The 20,430-nt window shown below is 43.1% G+C and overlaps 2 protein-coding genes across 5 annotated transcripts; both read right to left on the minus strand.

Annotated features, from left to right (window-relative positions):
* Positions 1-1,145: 1,145 nt before the first annotated feature.
* On the minus strand, positions 1,146-2,588 carry LOC105014543 (C-X-C motif chemokine 11-1-like). The gene is made up of 4 exons (XM_010876941.4): positions 2,482-2,588; positions 2,159-2,285; positions 1,667-1,756; positions 1,146-1,442 (listed from the first exon to the last, which is right to left on the minus strand). Exons 1-4 carry the CDS (start codon positions 2,549-2,551, stop codon positions 1,433-1,435), a joined length of 297 nt encoding a protein of 98 aa, XP_010875243.1. The 5' UTR covers positions 2,552-2,588; the 3' UTR covers positions 1,146-1,432.
* Positions 2,589-9,069: 6,481 nt separating this feature from the next.
* On the minus strand, positions 9,070-19,683 carry ppm1f (protein phosphatase, Mg2+/Mn2+ dependent, 1F). Of its 4 annotated transcripts, none has more exons than XM_010876938.5 (9): positions 19,372-19,683; positions 18,691-18,780; positions 18,286-18,480; positions 16,862-16,989; positions 16,214-16,419; positions 15,466-15,654; positions 14,963-15,106; positions 14,707-14,800; positions 9,070-11,044 (listed from the first exon to the last, which is right to left on the minus strand). In XM_010876938.5, exons 3-9 carry the CDS (start codon positions 18,459-18,461, stop codon positions 10,671-10,673), a joined length of 1,311 nt encoding a protein of 436 aa, XP_010875240.1. In that variant the 5' UTR covers positions 18,462-18,480; positions 18,691-18,780; positions 19,372-19,683; the 3' UTR covers positions 9,070-10,670. The 4 variants fall into 4 exon arrangements, with proteins under 4 accessions (XP_010875240.1, XP_010875239.1, XP_010875241.1 ...); XM_010876937.5 differs by having other exon boundaries at positions 18,286-18,477; positions 19,372-19,682; XM_010876939.4 differs by lacking the exon at positions 19,372-19,683 and adding an exon at positions 19,044-19,344 and having other exon boundaries at positions 18,286-18,477.
* Positions 19,684-20,430: the final 747 nt, after the last annotated feature.

Below are 20,430 nucleotides of genomic sequence, written 5' to 3' on the forward strand. Positions count from 1 at the left end.
GTATATGTTTAGTTAATTTCATTACCTGAATTTTTATCTAGAACAGCTAATGACGAGTCACATGGATTAAAATGAATCATAAGAAAAATGACTGCAGTTAAAAAAAAATCAGCTGTTGCAGTGTAATAGTGATAACAGTTTCCATGATATCCTCCGGAGCTAGCATAACTGAATCAACTTGACAACTAACCCTGTCCTGCTTGATTCATGTGACCTGGTTCAGGGCAAAAATAAAAAAAAATATGTCAGATGTCCGGAGACCAACTAAATTGTATGAGCTATCGACCTAAAGTCGGAACTAGGATCTGCTTTTGGGGGGAAATCTTAACCGAACTGCTTTTGGGGGTAACATAAAGTGTGATATTAATATATATTTTTAATCAACATTGTTGGGACTTTCTAAATATATTACTTTGTTTGATTATCATTATCTATGATAATGCTTGTTCTAGAGAGGCCTTTGTATATTCTCCCATAATCACTGCGTGTTCGCTTTATGTGCTTTCTGACGGGCCTCCATACAGGTCCCACCAACATCCTCTTGAAAAGCAGCAGATCCAATGCCAAATAATGCATCTTCTGAATGCAGTACAGCAACCATGCCTTTGCAAGGCACACCTGCCTCCGGTTAAGCCTGTGTCAGGGAATGTATAAAAGGGCCCCTGAAGAGCAGCTCTGGGCATAGGGTGAAATGAGGAAGAGAGGCAGTGACCATTGTACCCCACAGCCAAGAAAGGATGAAGGCGGCCTGGAGAAGAGTTCTGATTCAGCTATGGTTACGGCCCCGGACAGAGCTTTCTCATCCTCCACAACCATTTCACTTGTCAGTTGTTTGTGTTGTTTTTTCCCCTCTCGTGTTATTATGTCGATAAAAACCCTACAGGGCCCAAAGACTGAACGTGTGTCTGTTCCCCATCTTTTCCTGTCACAGATTAACAGTAAAGTTGTAAATGCAGGTTTCTATTAGGGATCTATTAAACACCATGAATGTATGCAATTCTTTTCATGATTCTACAGGGGACATTAAGTTTGGTAGCAAAAGTCTAGGTGAAGAGAGGAATATTTTTTTATTTTATAGAAAACAAACAATAATAAAAAGATACAGTATTTACATTTGTTCCATTGACAAATTATGATACCTGACAATTCGTGAAATGTATAGTGTACATATTTACATGTGTTTTACTTTTTACATTTGCATACATTTACCACAAACATCTGTGATAATAAAAAAACATAATTCATTATTCTAGAAGAATCAAATACTGCTATAGTTAAGTTACTGTATATCTTTTTACAGGTTTACAACATTTGTCGGTAAAGAAAAACAACTTCTCGGTGCCATCCCGCAGTGTAAACACGGTAGATATTGGCAGTCTTCAGTTTTTTCTCAGGAAAGAGTCTCAGTGAAGGTTTTATACTCCCAGTTTTATTACACCCTCCTAAAAGAAAGAGAAGAACAATACTTATACATTCACCTTTAATAAAATTACTAATAAATACATATAATGGAGAAACACGGTGAAATATCAAAAATGTATCTCAGTATACTGATAGAATTGTATGACATTCTGATGTATTGATCCATTAGGAAGCATACAGCTATTCATTATTTAAAAAAATATATTTTTTCCTATAGTATAAAAGCATATGTAGTCTGACTCACCTTTGGTTTTCCAACCATTTGTTTGCAACTTTCTTCCCCATTCTAGCCTCAGGATTCAGACACATCTTGGCTCCATTCTTCAAGGTGACACTAACCATACATGGAGATAGAGACTCGTTAGAGGCCTCACAATATTAAACAGAGCAGGCAGGTACTATAGTTAGAGCCCTCACAGTATTAAACAGAGCAGGCAGGTACTATAGTTAGAGCCCTCACAGTATTAAACAGAGCAGGCAGGTACTATAGTTAGAGCCCTCACAGTATTAAACAGAGCAGGCAGGTACTATAGTTAGAGCCCTCACAGTATTAAACAGAGCAGGCAGGTACTATAGAGCTCTCAACAAAATGTTAAATAGTTTAGAAAGGCACTATAGTTACAGCTCTCATCACAATGTTAAACAGCCAAGAAAGATGGGCTTATATCATATGCAAAATATCTTACTAGCAGGTGTAAATACTAAGGGCTTTACAAATAAACACAGAGAGTCTTACATGATCTCCATGTGCGGGCAGGAGATGGTGGAGTTGTGCACAACAATGTTTTCAATGCGAAAATGTACAATTTTATCCACCACTCCATTCAGACACAGGCACCGAGCTTTAGAATGACCCACCTGACCTGGTGATAACAACCAAAGATTAATGCATGTTAGTTATGGCATTATAACAGCTTCTAAAATACTTATTTTCCAAATATCACCTAATATAATAAAGCACTTCTTTATGCCTTTCCAAGTCAATTCACATTGTGCATATATCTAATAAAGTTGGCAGAGATCTTAGCGATGTTGTTAGAGATTTGTCAGAGATGTTACCTTCAACATTAACCAGGAGCAGACTGGCCAGGAAGACGAGGAGGGCTGTGGATGTCATTGCATTGGTCATGGCTGCTGTCTCAGTTTCTTCAAGAGTCTGGATGAACAGCTTGGTCAAGTGATTGTTGAAAATGGAGCAGAGCCTGTCCTGTATTTATACTGAAGTCCCATCCCACCTATAACAGATCCTTCTCCTGGGAGTCACCCAAGACACAAGAGGGTTTTCCCCGTGTTACTCTGTCAACCTGCTTTCTCTTTCCCTCCACTTCTCCTTTCAAACAGGACTTTCCTTTTCTTTGAAACTAACTGTGATGCAGTGAAAGAGTGGCTTAATGAAGACAGGAAGAGAATGCAACCTGTGTCTCCTTGTGTCTGCAGACAATGAAGTGCCCTGCTTCCTCCAAGAGTCCTACAGACCCTGGTCCAAAGTAGTGCACTAAATAGCATGCTATTGGTTATTCAGTATGACTGTGTGTTGCAAGGGTATACACTGTCCTATGAGACCCCCGATAGCTAATCAGCCACCCCACATTAACTGGAAAATCGTTTCGAGCATGCGAAAGGTAACCCCAGAGTTGTGTAATTGTAATCTGTTCCTAAATAATATTGGAGCGTATGTGCAGGGATAATTGGATCCACATTGTCTCTGGGAACACTGGGTTGAGGTCACATATCCTAAGGGACACCGGTACGTTTCCCGGAGATCTCAGGCGGTTTAGCACCTGTGTACAGGAAGAGCATTGCACATACAACACCAAGGTTACGGGTTTAGTTCATTGGGATCCAGTGTGAATTTGCCAAAATACTATAGTTTTTCCCTGTAGTGGATTATGCATGAAGGAAACTGAACAACTTCATGTTATTATGGGAATTCAAACCCACTGTCCTGAGTTAAATGTTTGCCACTCTTTAGAGTCAAACAACATATTTGTTTTGCTTAATCACCCTAATTATAAGAGGCTACTGTAGAATAGGCTTGTGGACTAAGCTGAAGAAAACCTTGGTTAATTTTCAGAAAAGCGTTGGTATTTGTGAAAATGAAAAGTGCCAACTGAAAGTGGAAGAAATCGCCTATTTCCATTTCTAAATTCCTTCGATTAATGTAGTTTCAGTTCTGGATTTTCCCCTACAGATAAATCTGATGAGCACGGACATTCAATGACACGTCATTGTCTGGGGAAATAGTTTCATTACCAGGAGAGGGGCAATGCCCTTGTGCATGTTGGCTGACAGCTCTGTAGCAGAGGGCTGGCAAAGTGAACACAGGAGAAAAGCAAACAGACCCTAATATGGAAGCTGCGTTTTCACTTCTCCCAGACCTCACAGACTTCCACATCCTCAGTGATGTCATAAACCCCTGATTGCCTCATGCTAGAAAAATATTTAAGTCAACTCTTCTGCATGATGGAAGTGGAATTTTTCATGCCTTCATGCAATAGTTGCAAAAGGTCAGTGAACCTTTGCCAGTCACACTGCAGTCTGGATTCAAACCCATGTTTCAGCAGTTCATGCGCAACAGATGCAGCAGCCCAGAATACAGAACACCACCCCGCCCCCCCCCGCCCCCGCCCGCCCCACCACCCAGATGCTATAGCATGTCTGTGCTGTACCAGGGACAGGCACTGGCACCAGACTGGACAAGGGTCTAGTGCCCCAGGAGCGTTACGTTAACAAAAGAGGTAGAGGAAGGGAAAGAATCACAACCAAAACATGAACCGCGGGAGCTGGGTCAAGTGACGTTGTCAGAGGCCTCTGCTCCCACTGTCTCCGGCTGTGTTCGTCCATCGCTGATGTGCAGCAGAACCTGGGGCATATTATTTCTACTACTGTGTGCATTATCAGTAGTCAGTTTCACACCTCAGTTGGCCATGAAATTCCAAGTTAAAAAAACAAGTTGTTTTGATTACATGGGAACATCGCTACACAAACAAACACCACATAGTACCTGAATCACCTGGACAGCATTTACAACTGTCCAAAAAAAGTGGTCAAAAGTATTTTCTTTTGGAAAACTGGTCTGAGTGGTCACCTGTGAAATCCCTTCCTCTCCAGCTCATCTAACTTCTGACTCACAACAGACTAGGGAAGGTCAATATTTGTCAAAGACGAGACATACACGTGTTCTTGTGGTTATATGGAAGTTGTGGTTTCAATTTCCTTTGCTTGTGGCAACATTAATCCCATGGGGTAGAGTGGGCGGTGCAATTCACAAATGGCCTTTCAGAGAGCGAGAAGGCTTTGACAGACAGCTGAGATATGTTAAAGTGACACCCAAATGACTGTGGGGAAAGTACAGGAATGCGGAGGGGAAAGAACAACCTTTATTTTTAAATATATGTAATGGTTTCTCATCAACGAAAATAAATGTTTCAATGTTTCAAAACAATTATTTTAGCAAGATTGCAGTTAATCCTTATGTTCGGTCAAATAAAACAGAACTGTTTTTGCTTATACTGCATTTGTAGGTTTTTCTTTTTCTCTCGTAATTTTTTACAAAGTGCAATTCACTTATTGTTTGTTAGTTCTGAAAAGCAGATTTACCATCAAAACTATCAGTTGAAGTTTGCATCCACTACAAAAACATGGTTCATCATGCCTACAGAGCAGCAAGGGAAACTTCCTCTCTTTACCTTCAGAATAAACTCCACATCACTACATAGATAAAGGTGGTAATTGGAATTAAGACTGAAAGCCCTATCAGTGTGGGTATAGAATTCAATGTGCAACCTGTTAATTCTTTAGTCTAGAGAATAATTCTGATTGTTGTTATTATATATTTTACCCAGATATTTTTTTTTTCAGTGAACATTACCTTGCCCTGCCTTGCCACTGTCTATTTAAAAAAGAAAAGTGATAAAATGGCTTTTCATGCAGTACCACATTTGACAAAATACTACATGGGGACATTTATGTTTCTTTCCGCTGAACCTGAGGGTTCATATCATTGTGCTATCTCATGTGTAAAGCTTTTTTAACCAGAACTATTTCCAATGTTCAGCAACAACCGAGGACCAAGTCTTAAGAGTTAACTGCCTTGATGAGGGACAGATCAACAGATTTTCCACCACTACCAATCAGGGGTTTGATCTAGTCAGATGCTCTGCTAAGACACCCTGCTGATATACTGTGATGTCATATCATGATAACACACAGAGAAAAATAATTCTTGTTCAAGTGCAATTCACAATAAAATTAGATTTTTGACCAATCATTTTTTTTGATACTTTGAGTGTGCAGAAAAAGTATTTCAAATAAAATTATTCTTTCTTAGGGAAATATTTAAGACAATATCATCATATACCCTTCAAAAAACAAGCGAACAATCGGGTTGGTAAAAGAAACCGATTGGCTATGACTGATTGGTAAAATTAACTGATTGGGTCTGTCTAATTGGTCCAGGACCGGGTCAGAGGCGGAACAATACCCGACATTTACAGTTTGAATACTTAAGAGGATCCCATCGCTGAACACCTAGATGGTATTTCAGAAAGCGGGTTTAGTGGAAACTTAGAGTTAGCTGACTCAGAGTTGATGGAAACTCTGGATTTACAGGGTGTCTCTGAGTCAGTTACTATGGCAATATAAACAGTGAAGCTAATTCATAGGGACTACCATTTGCAGTGTTTAATGGTAAACAAGATCCAATCTGAGGGGTAATGCTCGGCTTTGCCCCCCGTGGATCCGGGCCTGATTCTCAGCCCTCATCGCTCATATGGCACATTGTGGACATGCTCTCAGCTCGGAAAACAAATTCTTTGTGTCGCAGTTTTCTGTATAACATCGGTGACACTGAGCATATGTCCAAGGCTACCGTCAGTCGGGCAGTCAGAGATGTAACTCTTGCACTGAAACGTTTTCTGTACACTTTTGTAGTGATCCCAAGTCACAGACCTACAAGACTCATCTAAATGAAAATCCACAGAATTGCAGGTATCAGTGAAAGCAGTAATCAGGTTAGTTAGTATGACGCTTTGAGACTACTAATCAGTTCATATTTTAGGGTTCAAAGGGGTTATTGGCTGCATAAATGGCACTCACATTCCTATCACAGCTCCATCAGTAAATGAAAGAGATCCTGTGAACAGGAAGTCCTTCCACAGCATTATTGTGCATGTTGGCCAACAAATAATTGTATTTTACTTATTTTTTTGCTTAGAAAATGTCCCTTACTGCTTAAATATAGGCCTATCACATGTTGAATGTAGCCACTGAAAGGTGTTTAATTAGGGAAGGGAGGCTAAACATGACAATTGCTCAGTTTCTCGTCTCATAAGGCTCCTCAACCAGCAACAGTGATTCATGATCATACTGATCACAGATGAGCATTCCAAATGCTCTGATGTCGTTTCATGTACATTCAATGTACACTAGAATATTATTTTGTATGTACCATTCATAGGCATATTACACTCATTATATTTATAATATTCAATACTTCTGACCATATTGTTCATACTCCCCATCCTACTCTCTTTAAAATTGCTGCTAGTTAACACTGTTATGTACTCTAAATTCTTGCTATATTTTTGCTTTATACATTTCTTAATTCTTTCTACATAGGTGTCGTGAGCCACGTCACAAGAATTTCACTGTTCAGAATGAATAAACTCTGAACTTGCTTCCATCACACATATCAGGAGGGTCAAACCAGTTCCACAGAGGGCCGAGTGTCTGCAGGTTTTTGGTTTTTCCTATAAATTGGTTCCCAGTTCAGACCAAGCGTGCCGCACAGGCCCTGAAAAGTGAAGCCAAAACGTCTCGATCGCCCCCTGGTGAGTGGTCCCAGTATAGGTCAAAAACCCTGCCCTCCCCATGTTATTCAATGGGACGCGAGACCAACTAAACAATTAAATTACCCTTCAATTATCTTTTTTCCGAAGCTGGTTTCTGTCATTTACTGTAGTTTGTATCACGCTAATGTAAATTCAAGAGTTTGTTTTTAAAATAAGTTAGTTAGTTAGTTATTTAATGCTCTAAAAACGGTGGTGTGACGTTGTGATTCACAGCTTTGATTGACAGCTATCTGAGCCAAGGAGCCACTGAAGCGCCATCCTCCTTCGGAGGACTGAGGAGATTGGAGCTTTACATTTAATCTCTAAATTTCTATAATTGATATAATTTCACACGGACAGTACATTGTGCTAACCGATCTGGCATTTCCAATCGATCTTTGAATTTTTTTCGGTAAGTTACATTTATAAGCCATTTAATTAGTAAATAAATGTAATGGGCTAGCTAACGTTAGCTAAAAGACAACAAGCCTATTATTACCAATTATTTTTGTATTAGGCCTATTCTAAATTAAGGTTAAACATGATATAAGTTAGGCTATAACATATCGTCTAGGTTTAACAAGCAAAGGTTGTACTGTACTTGGACTTGCGATTGATTACGGTATGCGCATTCTGCGAGGGAGAGTGAGGGCGGGGCACAGGGGTGGGGCCGTTGATTTCGCGGCTTTACGGCTTTACTTCCTGCTTGCTACTGCGCATAACTACTGCGCAGAACTGGTCCCAAGATCGCTATCTGCGCAGACGCAAGTCCAAGATGTCAGCGCCGTATCGGGACACTGGCGGCTTCATTTTTCACCAATGGAAAAGAGCGAAAGGGCGTCGTCCATTTTTTTTTACAGTCTATTGTTCAGACCTAAACAACCAGGTGAGGGTAGAAACTAACCAGCTAGTGACCTAATTAATCAAGTACAAGATAAAAGTGAAAACCTGCAGAAACTCGGGCCTCCATGGAACCGGTTTGACACCCGTGGATTATATAAATGTTTAATGAATGGAACAATAATCAGTTTGTCTTTGTCAGCAATTTTCTGCCACTCTAGCTCATGTTCTTTTGCTGCTGCTACTGTATTGCTTTTTTCTTGAATATATATACTCAAATTCTGCATATGCACTCATTAATATTTCAAACTCAACTGGGGAGAAGTACATGGTTCAAGACTCTTTTCTCCGGGTGCCATGGTGAATCATGTTATCTGCATTCCATTGATGAGGGCTTTCTATCTCCTCATGCATGCGCTTCACTCAGGGTTGATATAACTCAGAGTTGACTGAACTAATTGCTACCACCTGTTCTGTTTTACAGCTCAGAGTTAGTCAACCCATAGTTGTGGTTTAAACTCAGGGTATGTTAACTAGTGATGGCCATTCAAGGCTTCATTAGCATTATTAGTAGGATATTCTGCTGGCAGCACTTTATCACAATAAAAGCCATGATATATACAATATAGATTGTTAACTATATTGTATAAGGCAATATAGCTAACAATCTAGTCTGTGAAAAAGAACAGATAAGAATAACATTGGAACGGACATTAAACATAAAATATACAATCTAGATTAACTATATTATCTTATATATTTCAATGATGGCTTTTATTTTGAAAAAGGAAATCTGAGTTAGCACTGCTAGCATAATATTCTGCTGCTAGAACAACGGTAATGAAGCCTCGACAGGCCATCACTAATGTTAAATCTGCTTTCTGAAATACCCCCCAGCTCGTGTTTCCCGGACCTAAAACAAATCCAACAAAAGTCTTGAAAGTCAATTTCCCCAGAACAAATAAGCAACAAGTCATGACTTTAGAAAAACATTTAATACAAGGTTCAATAGCAACATAAGAACCAAAACAAAATTGGCAAAGTGACTCGCAGAGTGGTAACTAATTAAAAAAAGGGTTGTGTTTTAAAAACGTTTAAATGAAAACATCAATTTTTTTTTCCATTTATAGATAAGTGGAACTGTTCCAAAATGACAAAATGTTAAAGCTTATTTCAAAACAGGAAGTGGTAATGCTGACTTTAAGGCCACAGAAGGATGGAACTTTATCTGTAGATGGGTTAGATACACCTTGGGGTTTAAAGATTTAAAAACACATTTTGAGACGACAAATTGTAGAAGTAGACAGGTTTTGTGACTTGGCAAACAAACTAACTTCTGAGATCAGTGTAGTCTTATTGACTCAGTGTAGTCTTATTGACTCAGTGTAGTCTTATTGACTCAGTGTAGTCTTATTGACTCAGTGTAGTCGTATTGACTCAGTGTAGTCGTATTGACTCAGTGTAGTCTTATTGTCAGTGAGTGAGTAGTTCTGTACAGTTCAGAGGCAAAGGCACTTGAATTGAAATGCAGCAAACCATAAAGCTGCCACATCTACTCGTTAGTCACCTTCAAAACAAACCACACAAACAACACTAATTAGTTCATTCATTAGTCAATTCAGATATCTGGACTCATTAGTCCTCAGGGAAATGTGGAGCTGAAGGCACTTTTTTTTGCGTCCTTCAAACGGTCTTTCTCAAACCTTTACTGTAGGCTGTTGTGGAATCCAAAACAGAGGTGCTGCCCATTTTGGATTACACCCTTTAACCAATCTCAATAAAAAAAAGTTTGCACTTCGGCGCCTTGAAGAGCTTAAAGACATTTGAAATTGTATCCAGGGACAGAAGGCTGCTTGGTCAGAAATACTGATGGTGGTGAAGTTACTTTTTAACACTGCTCGCGGTTTTTTTGGAAGGCTGCTGGATACTATCGGTAGAGTCTTTGACACACACACACACTCAGACACACAAAATGGCACATATCACACACTAGGAAAAAACACATAAATTCCCTCATTAGTTTTAACAAAGATGCTCCTATAATCTTCTGAAAGAGAGTAACAGCATGGACGGCAACATGCCTCGTCAGTGTTTAACAGGTAACAGCGATACCAAAGAACTGAGGCAGCAAGAAAGACAGAGGTTAGAGCCACCAACACAGTTCATATCCCTTATGTACAGATGAATGATCAATAAATGACTTAGTCACTATTAAGATGTTTTCTCGTGCACAGAGCTTCTCCAGTCAGTTTCATGTCTATTCTGGAATTACCACCAACTACAAAGAAATTGGGAAAATCCACAACACACTGAGTCAGCAGTTTGGCAACACCCACAACATAACATAATAAACCCCACCCCTTACCAATCCAGTCCACTTCCTGCATCCCTGCCCAGGTGAACTCTGGGGCAGCAGTAGGAGACGTTCTCTAACTGCCTGGTGTGTTCTGGGATTTGGAGGCTCAGTTTGGTGCTCCATGCTGAAGTTCCCCCAGAGCATCAGATCTAGGATCAACTTCCTTTCCCGTTGGCGGGGAAAACACCAAGACTGAGCCAAGATCAGCACCTGGTGTTCCACTACTCCTGAGCTGGCCCCTCCGCGGCATCCCCCTGGTCCTGGATCAGCAGCTTCTCCGGAGGACGTAGAAACACCACCATCACTGTGATGTTGTCACAGGACCCCGCCTCCTTGGCATGAGCAACCAGCTTCTGAGCCACATTCTCGCCCAGGGTGCCCACTGGGGACCCCTCCTCACAGCCGGCCCCCTCTGCAGCCCCCCGGGGCTCCCCGTACTCTCGTAGCGCTCTGAGGACGAGGGCGGGCACCTGGTCGGGCCGAACGGTGTCAAAGAAGCCGTCGCAGGCCAAGAGAAGATAGTCCTCATCTCCGTCCAGTCGAGCGGAGGAGCAGTCAGCCTCCCCAGAGACATAGGGTTTCTGGTCAAAGTCCCCTGTGGACAGGTGGAAGACGTCTGGTTATGGGTTGCTTGACATGTGGAGTGTTTGTTTTCATGTGGTTTAGTGTAGGTTGATGTGGTTTAGTTTGGATTAGTGTAGTTAGCTTTGTTTTAATGTAGTTTAGTGTAGGTTGTTGTGGTTTAGTGTGGTTTAGTGTAGGTTGTTCTGGATAGTGTGGTTTAGTGCAAGCTGTTGTGGTTCAGTGTGGTTTAGTGCAGGTTGTTGTGGTTTAGTGCAGGTTGTTGTGGTTTAGTGTAGGTTGTTGTGGTTTAGTGCAGGTTGTTGTGGTTTAGTGCAGGTTGTTGTGGTTTAGTGCAGGTTGTTGTGGTTTAGTGCAGGTTGTTGTGGTTTAGTGCAGTGTGGCTAGAAGTCTCACTTATTGCCCTTGTTGCACACAATGTATAATTAAAAGATACCTCAATCTGGGTGGAGTGGAATAACAAGCACTCCTTGAATGTAAAAAAAACAATGTACAAATTACCCTCCAGTCCCTTCAGTCTTTGAATAACAATCTCTAAATAAAACTGAATTTTGCGGTTCCGCGGGTGAGAGAGAGGCCTCTGGAGTCACACGCCCCAGGAGAGGTCAGAAAGCAGCAAGCGTGGGTGTCAAAGCCGGGAGATCAGGACTTTGGATGTTCTGTGGCTTATAAACATGAGTGGGAGTGAACTTTCTTGGTGGTGGCTGGTGTTTCTGACTCTGTCAGAAAGACAGTGCCCCTGTTATACTGGGTAGGCTGAAGGTCTGCGTAGGTACAGTTTTTAATTGCTTGTTTTCCTAAACAGCAGTGTTCTGAGAGTGGACCGGGTCAGGTTTCTCAGAGGTGTACAACTTTATATTCTACCCAGCATACCAAGAGGACAGATACTGCAATGATTGTCAATGTGATATACAACTGCTATGGCCTTAACATCTACATTTTTATATTTCACAGCAAACAATTTCTGTGCTTATAACAATTATTTTGACTTACAGTAGCAACAGGGTCCCCATACTGGGTCCTGTGGGAATTGAACCCCCATCTATGGGGATGTGGTATAAGATCTGCTCAGCTGACTGAGCTACCTGGGAGCATCGGGGTAATTCAATTGACATCCCACCACCCATCCCTAGCAAGGGGTTTTTATCATTCGATGTGTAAATTATAGTGTTGAATTTGGAATAAAATAAAAAATATCATCTGGAGAAGTACATACAGTTGCTGGTCATATAATTAGAATATCATCAAAAAGTTGATTTATTTCAGTAATTCCATTCAAAAAGTGAAACTTGTATAATGTATACATTTATTCCACACAGACTGATATATTTCAAGTGTTTATTTCTTTTAATTTTGATGATTATAACTGACAACAAATGAAAACCACAAATTCAGTATCTCAGAAAATTTGAATTTTGTGAAAAGGTTCAATATTGAAGACACCTGGTGCCACACTCTAATTAGCTAATTAACCCAAAACACCTGCAAAGGCCTTTAAATGGTCTCTCAGTCTAGTTCTGTAGGCTACACAATCATGGGGAAGATTGCTGACTTGACAGATGTCCAAAAGACGACCATTGACACCTTGCACAAGGAGGGCAAGACACAAAAGGTCATAGCTAAAGAGGCTGGCTGTTCACAGAGCTCTGTGTCCAAGCACATTAATAGAGAGGTCGAAAGGAAGGAAAAGATGTGGTAGAAAAAAGTGTACAATCAATACAAAACCCATTCAAAAATGTGGGGGAGATTCACAAAGAGTGGACTGCAGCTGGAGTCAGTGCTTCAAGAACCACCACGCACAGACGTATGCAAGACATGGGTTTCAGCTGTCGGATTCCATGTGTCAAGCCACTCTTGAACAAGACACAGCGTCAGAAGCATCTTGCCTGGGCTAAAGACAAAAAGGACCGGACTGCTGCTGAGTTATGTTCTCTGATGTACATTTGTACATTTTGCATTTCCTTTGGAAATTAAGGTCCCAGAGTCTGGACGAAGAGAGGAGAGGCACAGAATCCACGTTGCTTGAAGTCCAGTGTAAAGTTTCCACAGTCAGTAATGGTTTGGGGTGCCATGTCATCTGCTGGTGTTGGTCCACTGTGTTTTCTGAGGTCCAAGGTCAACGCAGCCATCTACCAGGAAGTTTTAGAGCACTTCATGCTTCTTGCTGCTGACCAACTTTATGGAGATGCAGATTTCATTTTCCAACCGGACTTGGCACCTGCACACAGTGCCAAAGCTACCAGTACCTGGTTTAAGGACCATGGTATCCCTGTTCGAAATTGGCCAGCAAACTCACCTTACCTTAACCCTATAGAAAATCTATGGGGTATTGTGAAGAGGAAGATGCGATACGCCAGACCCAACAATGCAGAAGAGCAGAAAGCCACTATCAGAGCAACCTGGGCTCTCATAACACCTGAGCTGTGCCACAGACTGATCGACTCCATGCCACGCCGCATTGCTGCAGTAATTCAGGCAAAAGGAGCCCCAACTAAGTATTGAGTGCTGTACATGCTCATACTATTCATGTTCATACTTTCCAGTTTGCCAACATGTCTAAAAGTCATTTTTTTGTATTGGTCTTAAGTAATATTTAAATTTTCTGAGATACTGAATTTGTGATTTTCATTAGTTGTCAGTTATAATCATCACAATTAAACGAAATAAACATTTTAAATATATCAGTCTGTGTGTAATGAATGAATACATTATACAAGTTTCACTTTTTGAATGGAATTACTGAAATAAATCAACTTTTTGATGATATTCTAATTTTATGACCAGCACCTGTATATAGACAGATAATTAACAGAAAAGACCAATCATTGACTAATGGGGAATCCTGTTAATCATTCTCTTTATATGCATTATTTTTCCTATTTGAAAGGTCCCATTGACACTCAATGACCCTGGAGACAGTGTAGATCCCATTGACACACTCACCTATAGCCCTGGAGACAGCATAGGTCCCATTCAGACACTCACCTATAGCCCTGGAGACAGCGTAGGTCCCATTAACACTCACCTATAGCCCTGGAGACAGCGTAGGTCCCATTGGCACACTCACCTATAGCCTCGGGGATAGCGTAGGTCCCATTGACACACTCACCTATAGCCCTGGAGACAGCGTAGGTCCCATTGACAATCACCTATAGCCCTGGAGACAGCGTAGGTCCCATTGACACTCACCTATAGCCCTGGAGACAGCGTAGGTCCCATTGACAATCACCTATAGCCCTGGAGACAGCGTAGGTCCCATTGACACTCACCTATAGCCCTGGAGACAGCGTAGGTCCCATTGACACTCACCTATAGCCCTGGAGACAGCATAGGTCCCATTCAGACACTCACCTATAGCCCTGGAGACAGCGTAGGTCCCATTAACACTCACCTATAGCCCTGGAGACAGCGTAGGTCCAATTGGCACACTCACCTATAGCCTCGGGGATAGCGTAGGTCCCATTGACACACTCACCTATAGCCCTGGAGACAGCGTAGGTCCCATTGACAATCACCTATAGCCCTGGAGACAGCGTAGGTCCCATTGACACTCACCTATAGCCCTGGAGACAGCGTAGGTCCCATTGACAATCACCTATAGCCCTGGAGACAGCGTAGGTCCCATTGACACTCACCTATAGCCCTGGAGACAGCGTAGGTCCCATTGACACTCACCTATAGCCCTGGAGACAGCGTAGGTCCCATTAACACGCCAACAGCCCATGAATACAATGCATCCGCCTAGGTCCTCAATACGCTGCTTCTCATCCTATTGACCATTGGAGGGGAGAGACATTTAGCATTGTGTGTATGCGTTTGTGTGTGTGCCCGTGTGTGTGTGTGTGTATGTGTGCCCATGTGTGTGGGTATGTGTGTGTGTGTGTGTGTGTGTGTTTGTGTGTATATGCCCTTGTGTGTGTGGGTGTCTTACCTCCCTCTCAGGCTTGTGTGGGTCCATCAGAGAGACTTCTTGTCCACGTCGGACCAGCATGCTTTGGGAGTCTCCGAGCCACGCCACGTGAAGCCACTCCCCCTGAAGGAGCACTGCCACACCTGTACTGCCACTGCGTAGACGCTGTAGACAGACAGACACACCTCCTTCAGACAGACACACCTCCGTCAGACAGACACACCTCCGTCAGACAGACACACCTCCGTCAGACAGACACACCTCCGTCAGACAGACACACCTCCTTCAGAAAAACACATTCAAACTTCACAAGAAAACCCCATTATCCAGTCAGAAATCAAGCCCTCACTCCTACCTCATTCTAACTACTACTTGTAGATCTAAAAACAATATGACAGGTGTAAGTAATATCATAATAGCATGGCATTACATTGCTACCACCATCCAATCCGATGTATGTTCAGATTTGTTAGGATCTGTGTCCAAGCAGATAAGTGCTAATTTTCACCATGCCCACATCCTACCTCTCTTCGGGCCTTCCCCCTGAACATGTCATCGGTCTGGGAGAAGGCTTTCTTAAAGGCAAAGGCAGGGTCACTCGCCAGCGCCTCCTGCTGACCAAGGTTGATGTGCAGGTGGGCAGCAGCGTAGATGGCAGCGTCCACGCCTCCGTGCCCGTCGAACACAGCGTAGTAACTACGCTCCACACCATCCTATAGGAAGACACACAGGAAACAGTCGGTTCTTTCCCTCCTTCATGTGACCTGTGAACATTAGAAGAACTGTAAGGTGGAAGACACTGGAGGATTACCTATGAAATGGTACCTCAAGACTACAACATTGGGTTTTACCCTCAAACACCATAAATCCACTGAAACAGTTATACAATCACACCTTGAAAAATACCCAGTAAAGTGACATGCCCCTGGAAGCACTCAGGTGTTACTGAATTCTTGGTTGGGATCTCCTCAATATGTATTTTTCTCTAGGTTCATTGGAGGAGAAGCTCAGGTGAGGCGTTGTAGCTGGGAGACGAAGGCCAGATTCACAGACTGGCGCTAAATTTGAACAAAGTGAAATTCTGACATGAACGCCCACTCAGTACTGCTACTTACTGCAGATACCGCCTTCATTTTGCCCTGATCATGACCCAAGACCGGTGATATGCCGGGCTACATGTCAAACAAAATAGTTGCAAGGCTACGCATTTCCTCCATAACGCTGCTGCCACAGCGCTCCTGAAAGCTCTGGAGTCAAGCAGGGAGGATTTACCTTGAGGCCTGCGAGTGCGTTGAAGTCTAGGAGGGACACGTGACGATCTTCCATCTTCCTCCGGGTGTTGCGGATGGCATGGGCGGAGCACAGGAGGAAACGGGAGTGGCCTACTGAGAGTGGCGCGGGGAGATGCCGGTTCCAAGCCACACCCACCTCCCGAAGCTTACTGAGGAACAGGCGTTGGACGGGTTCTGATTGGAGCACTGCAGACGAGAGGGGAGAAGGGACAGAAGAGGTCTCTGAAACAATGTTAGAGTTTAGAATGCAATGTTCTCCATATGGCGAGACACCCATCAAAGCCTCTGAGATCTGCACCAGTGTCTAAGGGTCAGCTGGTATTAGGAGAATGAGAATACATTCAGCTGAACAACCACACCCAGGGCAGTTCACAATTCCACCACCAGGGGGCAGACACGCATTCCCATGCACACACACACACACACACACACACAAACACGGTTGCAGAGATAAAAGGTTTCTGTCAAGGATGATTTGCAGCGTTCTGATGAAAACACAGGAGAAAACCCAGGAGTTCTGATGAAAACCCAGGAGCTGAAGCCATAAGGTGGGGTCACCGGACAAACACATGAACACACAGAAGCGACGGCTGGACAGAGGAACATAAACGACATATTTAGCACTCACAAACAATTTCCTGTTCTTCTCCCTGCTGCTCAGCCTGCTGGGGGAGCTGGAAAGGTGAAAGGTCGGACTTCAGCAGCTCCGTGAGAGCTGCGTGACACATAGCAGCACTTAGGGGTGAGGGGGAGTCCCTGTGTGAGAGAGGGAGGTAAGGGGGGGGGGTTCTAAAAATGACATAAAAACACACACACCTTCTACAGTACACACAATAAAACAGTCTGACACACCACATCGTTGAAGATTCTGCATGGAACCCAACATGGTTCTACTCTGAAAGAAATATGGTGTTTTCAGGAACTAAAAAAGATTTTCCCTTGTGGACAACCAAAAAAAACAACATGTAAACCCACACTCCTACCCCCACACACTCCTGTCGTCTTCCTGTACCATTTTAGATTTGTGTCAGGGTAGAACGAGGTACTGAGACAGTTAAAACCAGGAAGTGGCACAAACAATAGTGATTCTACAGACAGGATGTGCGATAATAACAGGAACAGGAAGCCCCTCAGTCAGAGGAATATGGAAAAAATGACCTAAATCTCAGAGTACATTAGTTGTTTTCATTTGTGGCTTTTTCATTATCAGTGTTTTTAAAGCTCTCAATGTTAACACGTTACTTTCTCTTTGCCACTCATCCTATATATATTGCTTTTTATTTTACTATTTTACTCACTCAGCCCCGTCACTCAGAGCCGTCACTCAAACCTCTACTCGTAAGGTTTGTGAGAGCCAGTACAGGCACACAGACAGAGGGAGGATCAGCTTCCTTCAGCACAACAGGAATGTGAGGAATGCCGTCTGCAAGCACCATAAACCCTAGCAGGGGCCCTGTTCAGTCGGGCACAGCGTAACAAAACGCTTCCATTTTCACTGCAGAAAACGTAAAAACAACTGGTTCTCATTGGACAAGCCCAGGCGGTGCTGGTCTTAGTGCCGAAAAACCCAGGTAAAAACACCGCAACCACACAGAGTTAACCAAACAGCTCGTCGCTGCCTGTCTCCCATCAGCTTGTCCAAACACGCAATAGTCACCGTCCGGTTACGACAACAGGAGGAACGAGAATGCAGGTCCCTGAAACAACAAGGCGTCAACGCAAAACCACACCACACCAACGCAAACGATGAATCTCTCTGGTAAATCATCCGACGTGTTTATCAGACCGGCGCTCTACCTCAGTAGCCAACCAATACAGTCAGCTAGTCGGATCAGGCCCTCCGGCAGGGCTGGAGAATGTAGAAACCTTATAAAATAACAACTTAATCTGGAGCTAAATGTAATACGCACAGCGTTTATATGCAATTCTAATGCATTAAGCTGTAATATCATTGTAATACCAGGTGGACAAATGCCCCTCACATTTTCCTGCGCGCGCACACACACACACGCACGCACACACACACACACACACACACACGCACACGCCTACCTGGCTTTGAGCACACGCAATCCCAGATCCAGACTCTCCCCTCTCAGTTCATCCAGACTGACCACGCGGCTGAGGGGCGTAAGAGGCAGGGGGTCTTCAGGACCCAGCGAAGAAGGGAGCTCCTCCAGGAGCCGCCGCAGGAACCTCTGCGCCTCCTCCTCTGTGACACCCTGCATTCCGGAACCTTACGGCCTGCTGGCAATCACACAGAGTTAAACACGCATTGTGTTTCAACCGCTCGTCCCAAAACGCCACTGGGACCTGACCAAGGTGCAGAATAAAGAAATGAAACCCGCCACTGCCTCAATTTTGAAACCAGTGTAGCCATAAGTCGTGTATACGTCAGGCCGCGCATGAGCCAAACAATGTTTCATCCATAACTTAAAACGTAACCGCTACTGTTACCTCAGGTGTCAGTTCAGTCTAAGGTTAAACCCCCTCAAGGACCCCTCAATCTGACGACCAGTCTGTAACCCTCAAATGCCCGTCGGAGTTCTGTAGGGGAACAGAAGAAATCTCAACATTAATGGAGTTCTTGCGTGAATCATACAAAAAAATAGTGCTAAGTGTTTAAAAGACAAGTTTTAGGCAATAAGTAGATTAATAACAACTGCAAATACTTCCAATAGAAGTAACTGATATCAACCACCTATCAAAGTATTTAAATATGATGGATATGTTGATGTACCAGATTCAAGGTAAATATTAAACACATCATATGCAGAAGATGACATACTGTGCAGAAGATTATAATGTACCTGAACATTGACTTTGCACTTCGACTGTATTGATGGGCAAACTGATGTGTTAAATATATAGGCTATTCGTGTATTTAAAAGCAATTATATACGGTCCAAGAGATGTTATCGTTAATTATATGGCAAACATTCCCAGTTGAAGCGTGTCGCTGACAATGTTTCTGTTGCTACAGGCCGTTGGTGCCAAGCAACTGTGTTCATATTTGCAAAACATGGGTAATGTCCTAACGTCAGAAGAAGCCTTGATCTCCAGAAACAAAGTGTTTTTCTTTTGTTTCCAACTGCACCCCCCCAGACTAAAGCGGTCTCGTAATCACACATTTCTTACCTTGGGCTATCTTCAGTGCATTCACTCTTTCTACTGTCTACGAGTTAGAACTAGAACTAGGCTACTATACTAGGCTACTACTACACGCCCTGTCAAGTCGCACACATAAATGCTACACGCCACGGAAGTCTTGAAATGAGGCGACGCGAAATCCATCCGCTTTGTTCTAGACTTCGCACAAAATCTGCGCATGTTGGACTGAGTTGTAAATAACGAGATAGACGCAAGACGGTTCATTATGGCCTCGAGTATATATCTATATGAAGTCTAGCCACTCCGACGGTAGATGATTTGTTCCGCTGCGTTGACGCTACCGGAATCGATTTGACGTTCCCTACACTAGGCTGAGTCCCGCGGACGACCCGCAGGACAGGCTCCTCGTAGTGTATATGCGCCCTCTACTGGCGATATTTACTCGTTGCTTTGTGAACTGTATCAACCCGTGTTTCGGATGAACTACAGTGGCCTGAGTGTCGGTGGTTCCTAAACTTTCTTTTGGTCTCCTTCCCCAGATCTGGACCGCGACTAAATCCGTTCTCTGAGCTCTACGCACAGTTCCTTCAACCTCATGGCTTGGTTTTTGATGACATGTCATCTGTGGGACCTTATACAGACAGGTGTGTTCCTTTCCAAATCACAGCCAGCACACCCCACACGAGGCAAGGTCGGATCAGAGTGGTAGGTCAACACTAGGTCATGGTGGGAAGGTCATTTCTTGCCATCACAGTCAACGAGGCATCACAGTACCATAACTGACCTGGTATGAAAGGGCGCTTTTGCACCGACAAGATCACATAAACGACCTGGCAAGAGCAAGGGGTTGAAGGTTTGTCGTTGTAGGTTCAGTTCTAATGGGAGGCAGTATGAAGATGTGTGCACAGTGGTGTGATAGACTGGCCCTTCCGGTTGGCTGTGTTAGTGAATATTGTGGTTGTTGGTCACCTGCCTGACCAAGGCCCTTCTGGTCCAACTAAGTAACCAGACTACCCAGACCATGGTGTGTTGTGGTGGTTCCAAACCTCTTATTTTTAACAATAATGAAGCCCATTGCACAGTGAA

This window comes from Esox lucius, chromosome 13, assembly GCF_011004845.1.
Source record: "Esox lucius isolate fEsoLuc1 chromosome 13, fEsoLuc1.pri, whole genome shotgun sequence".
NCBI lineage: Eukaryota > Metazoa > Chordata > Actinopteri > Esociformes > Esocidae > Esox > Esox lucius.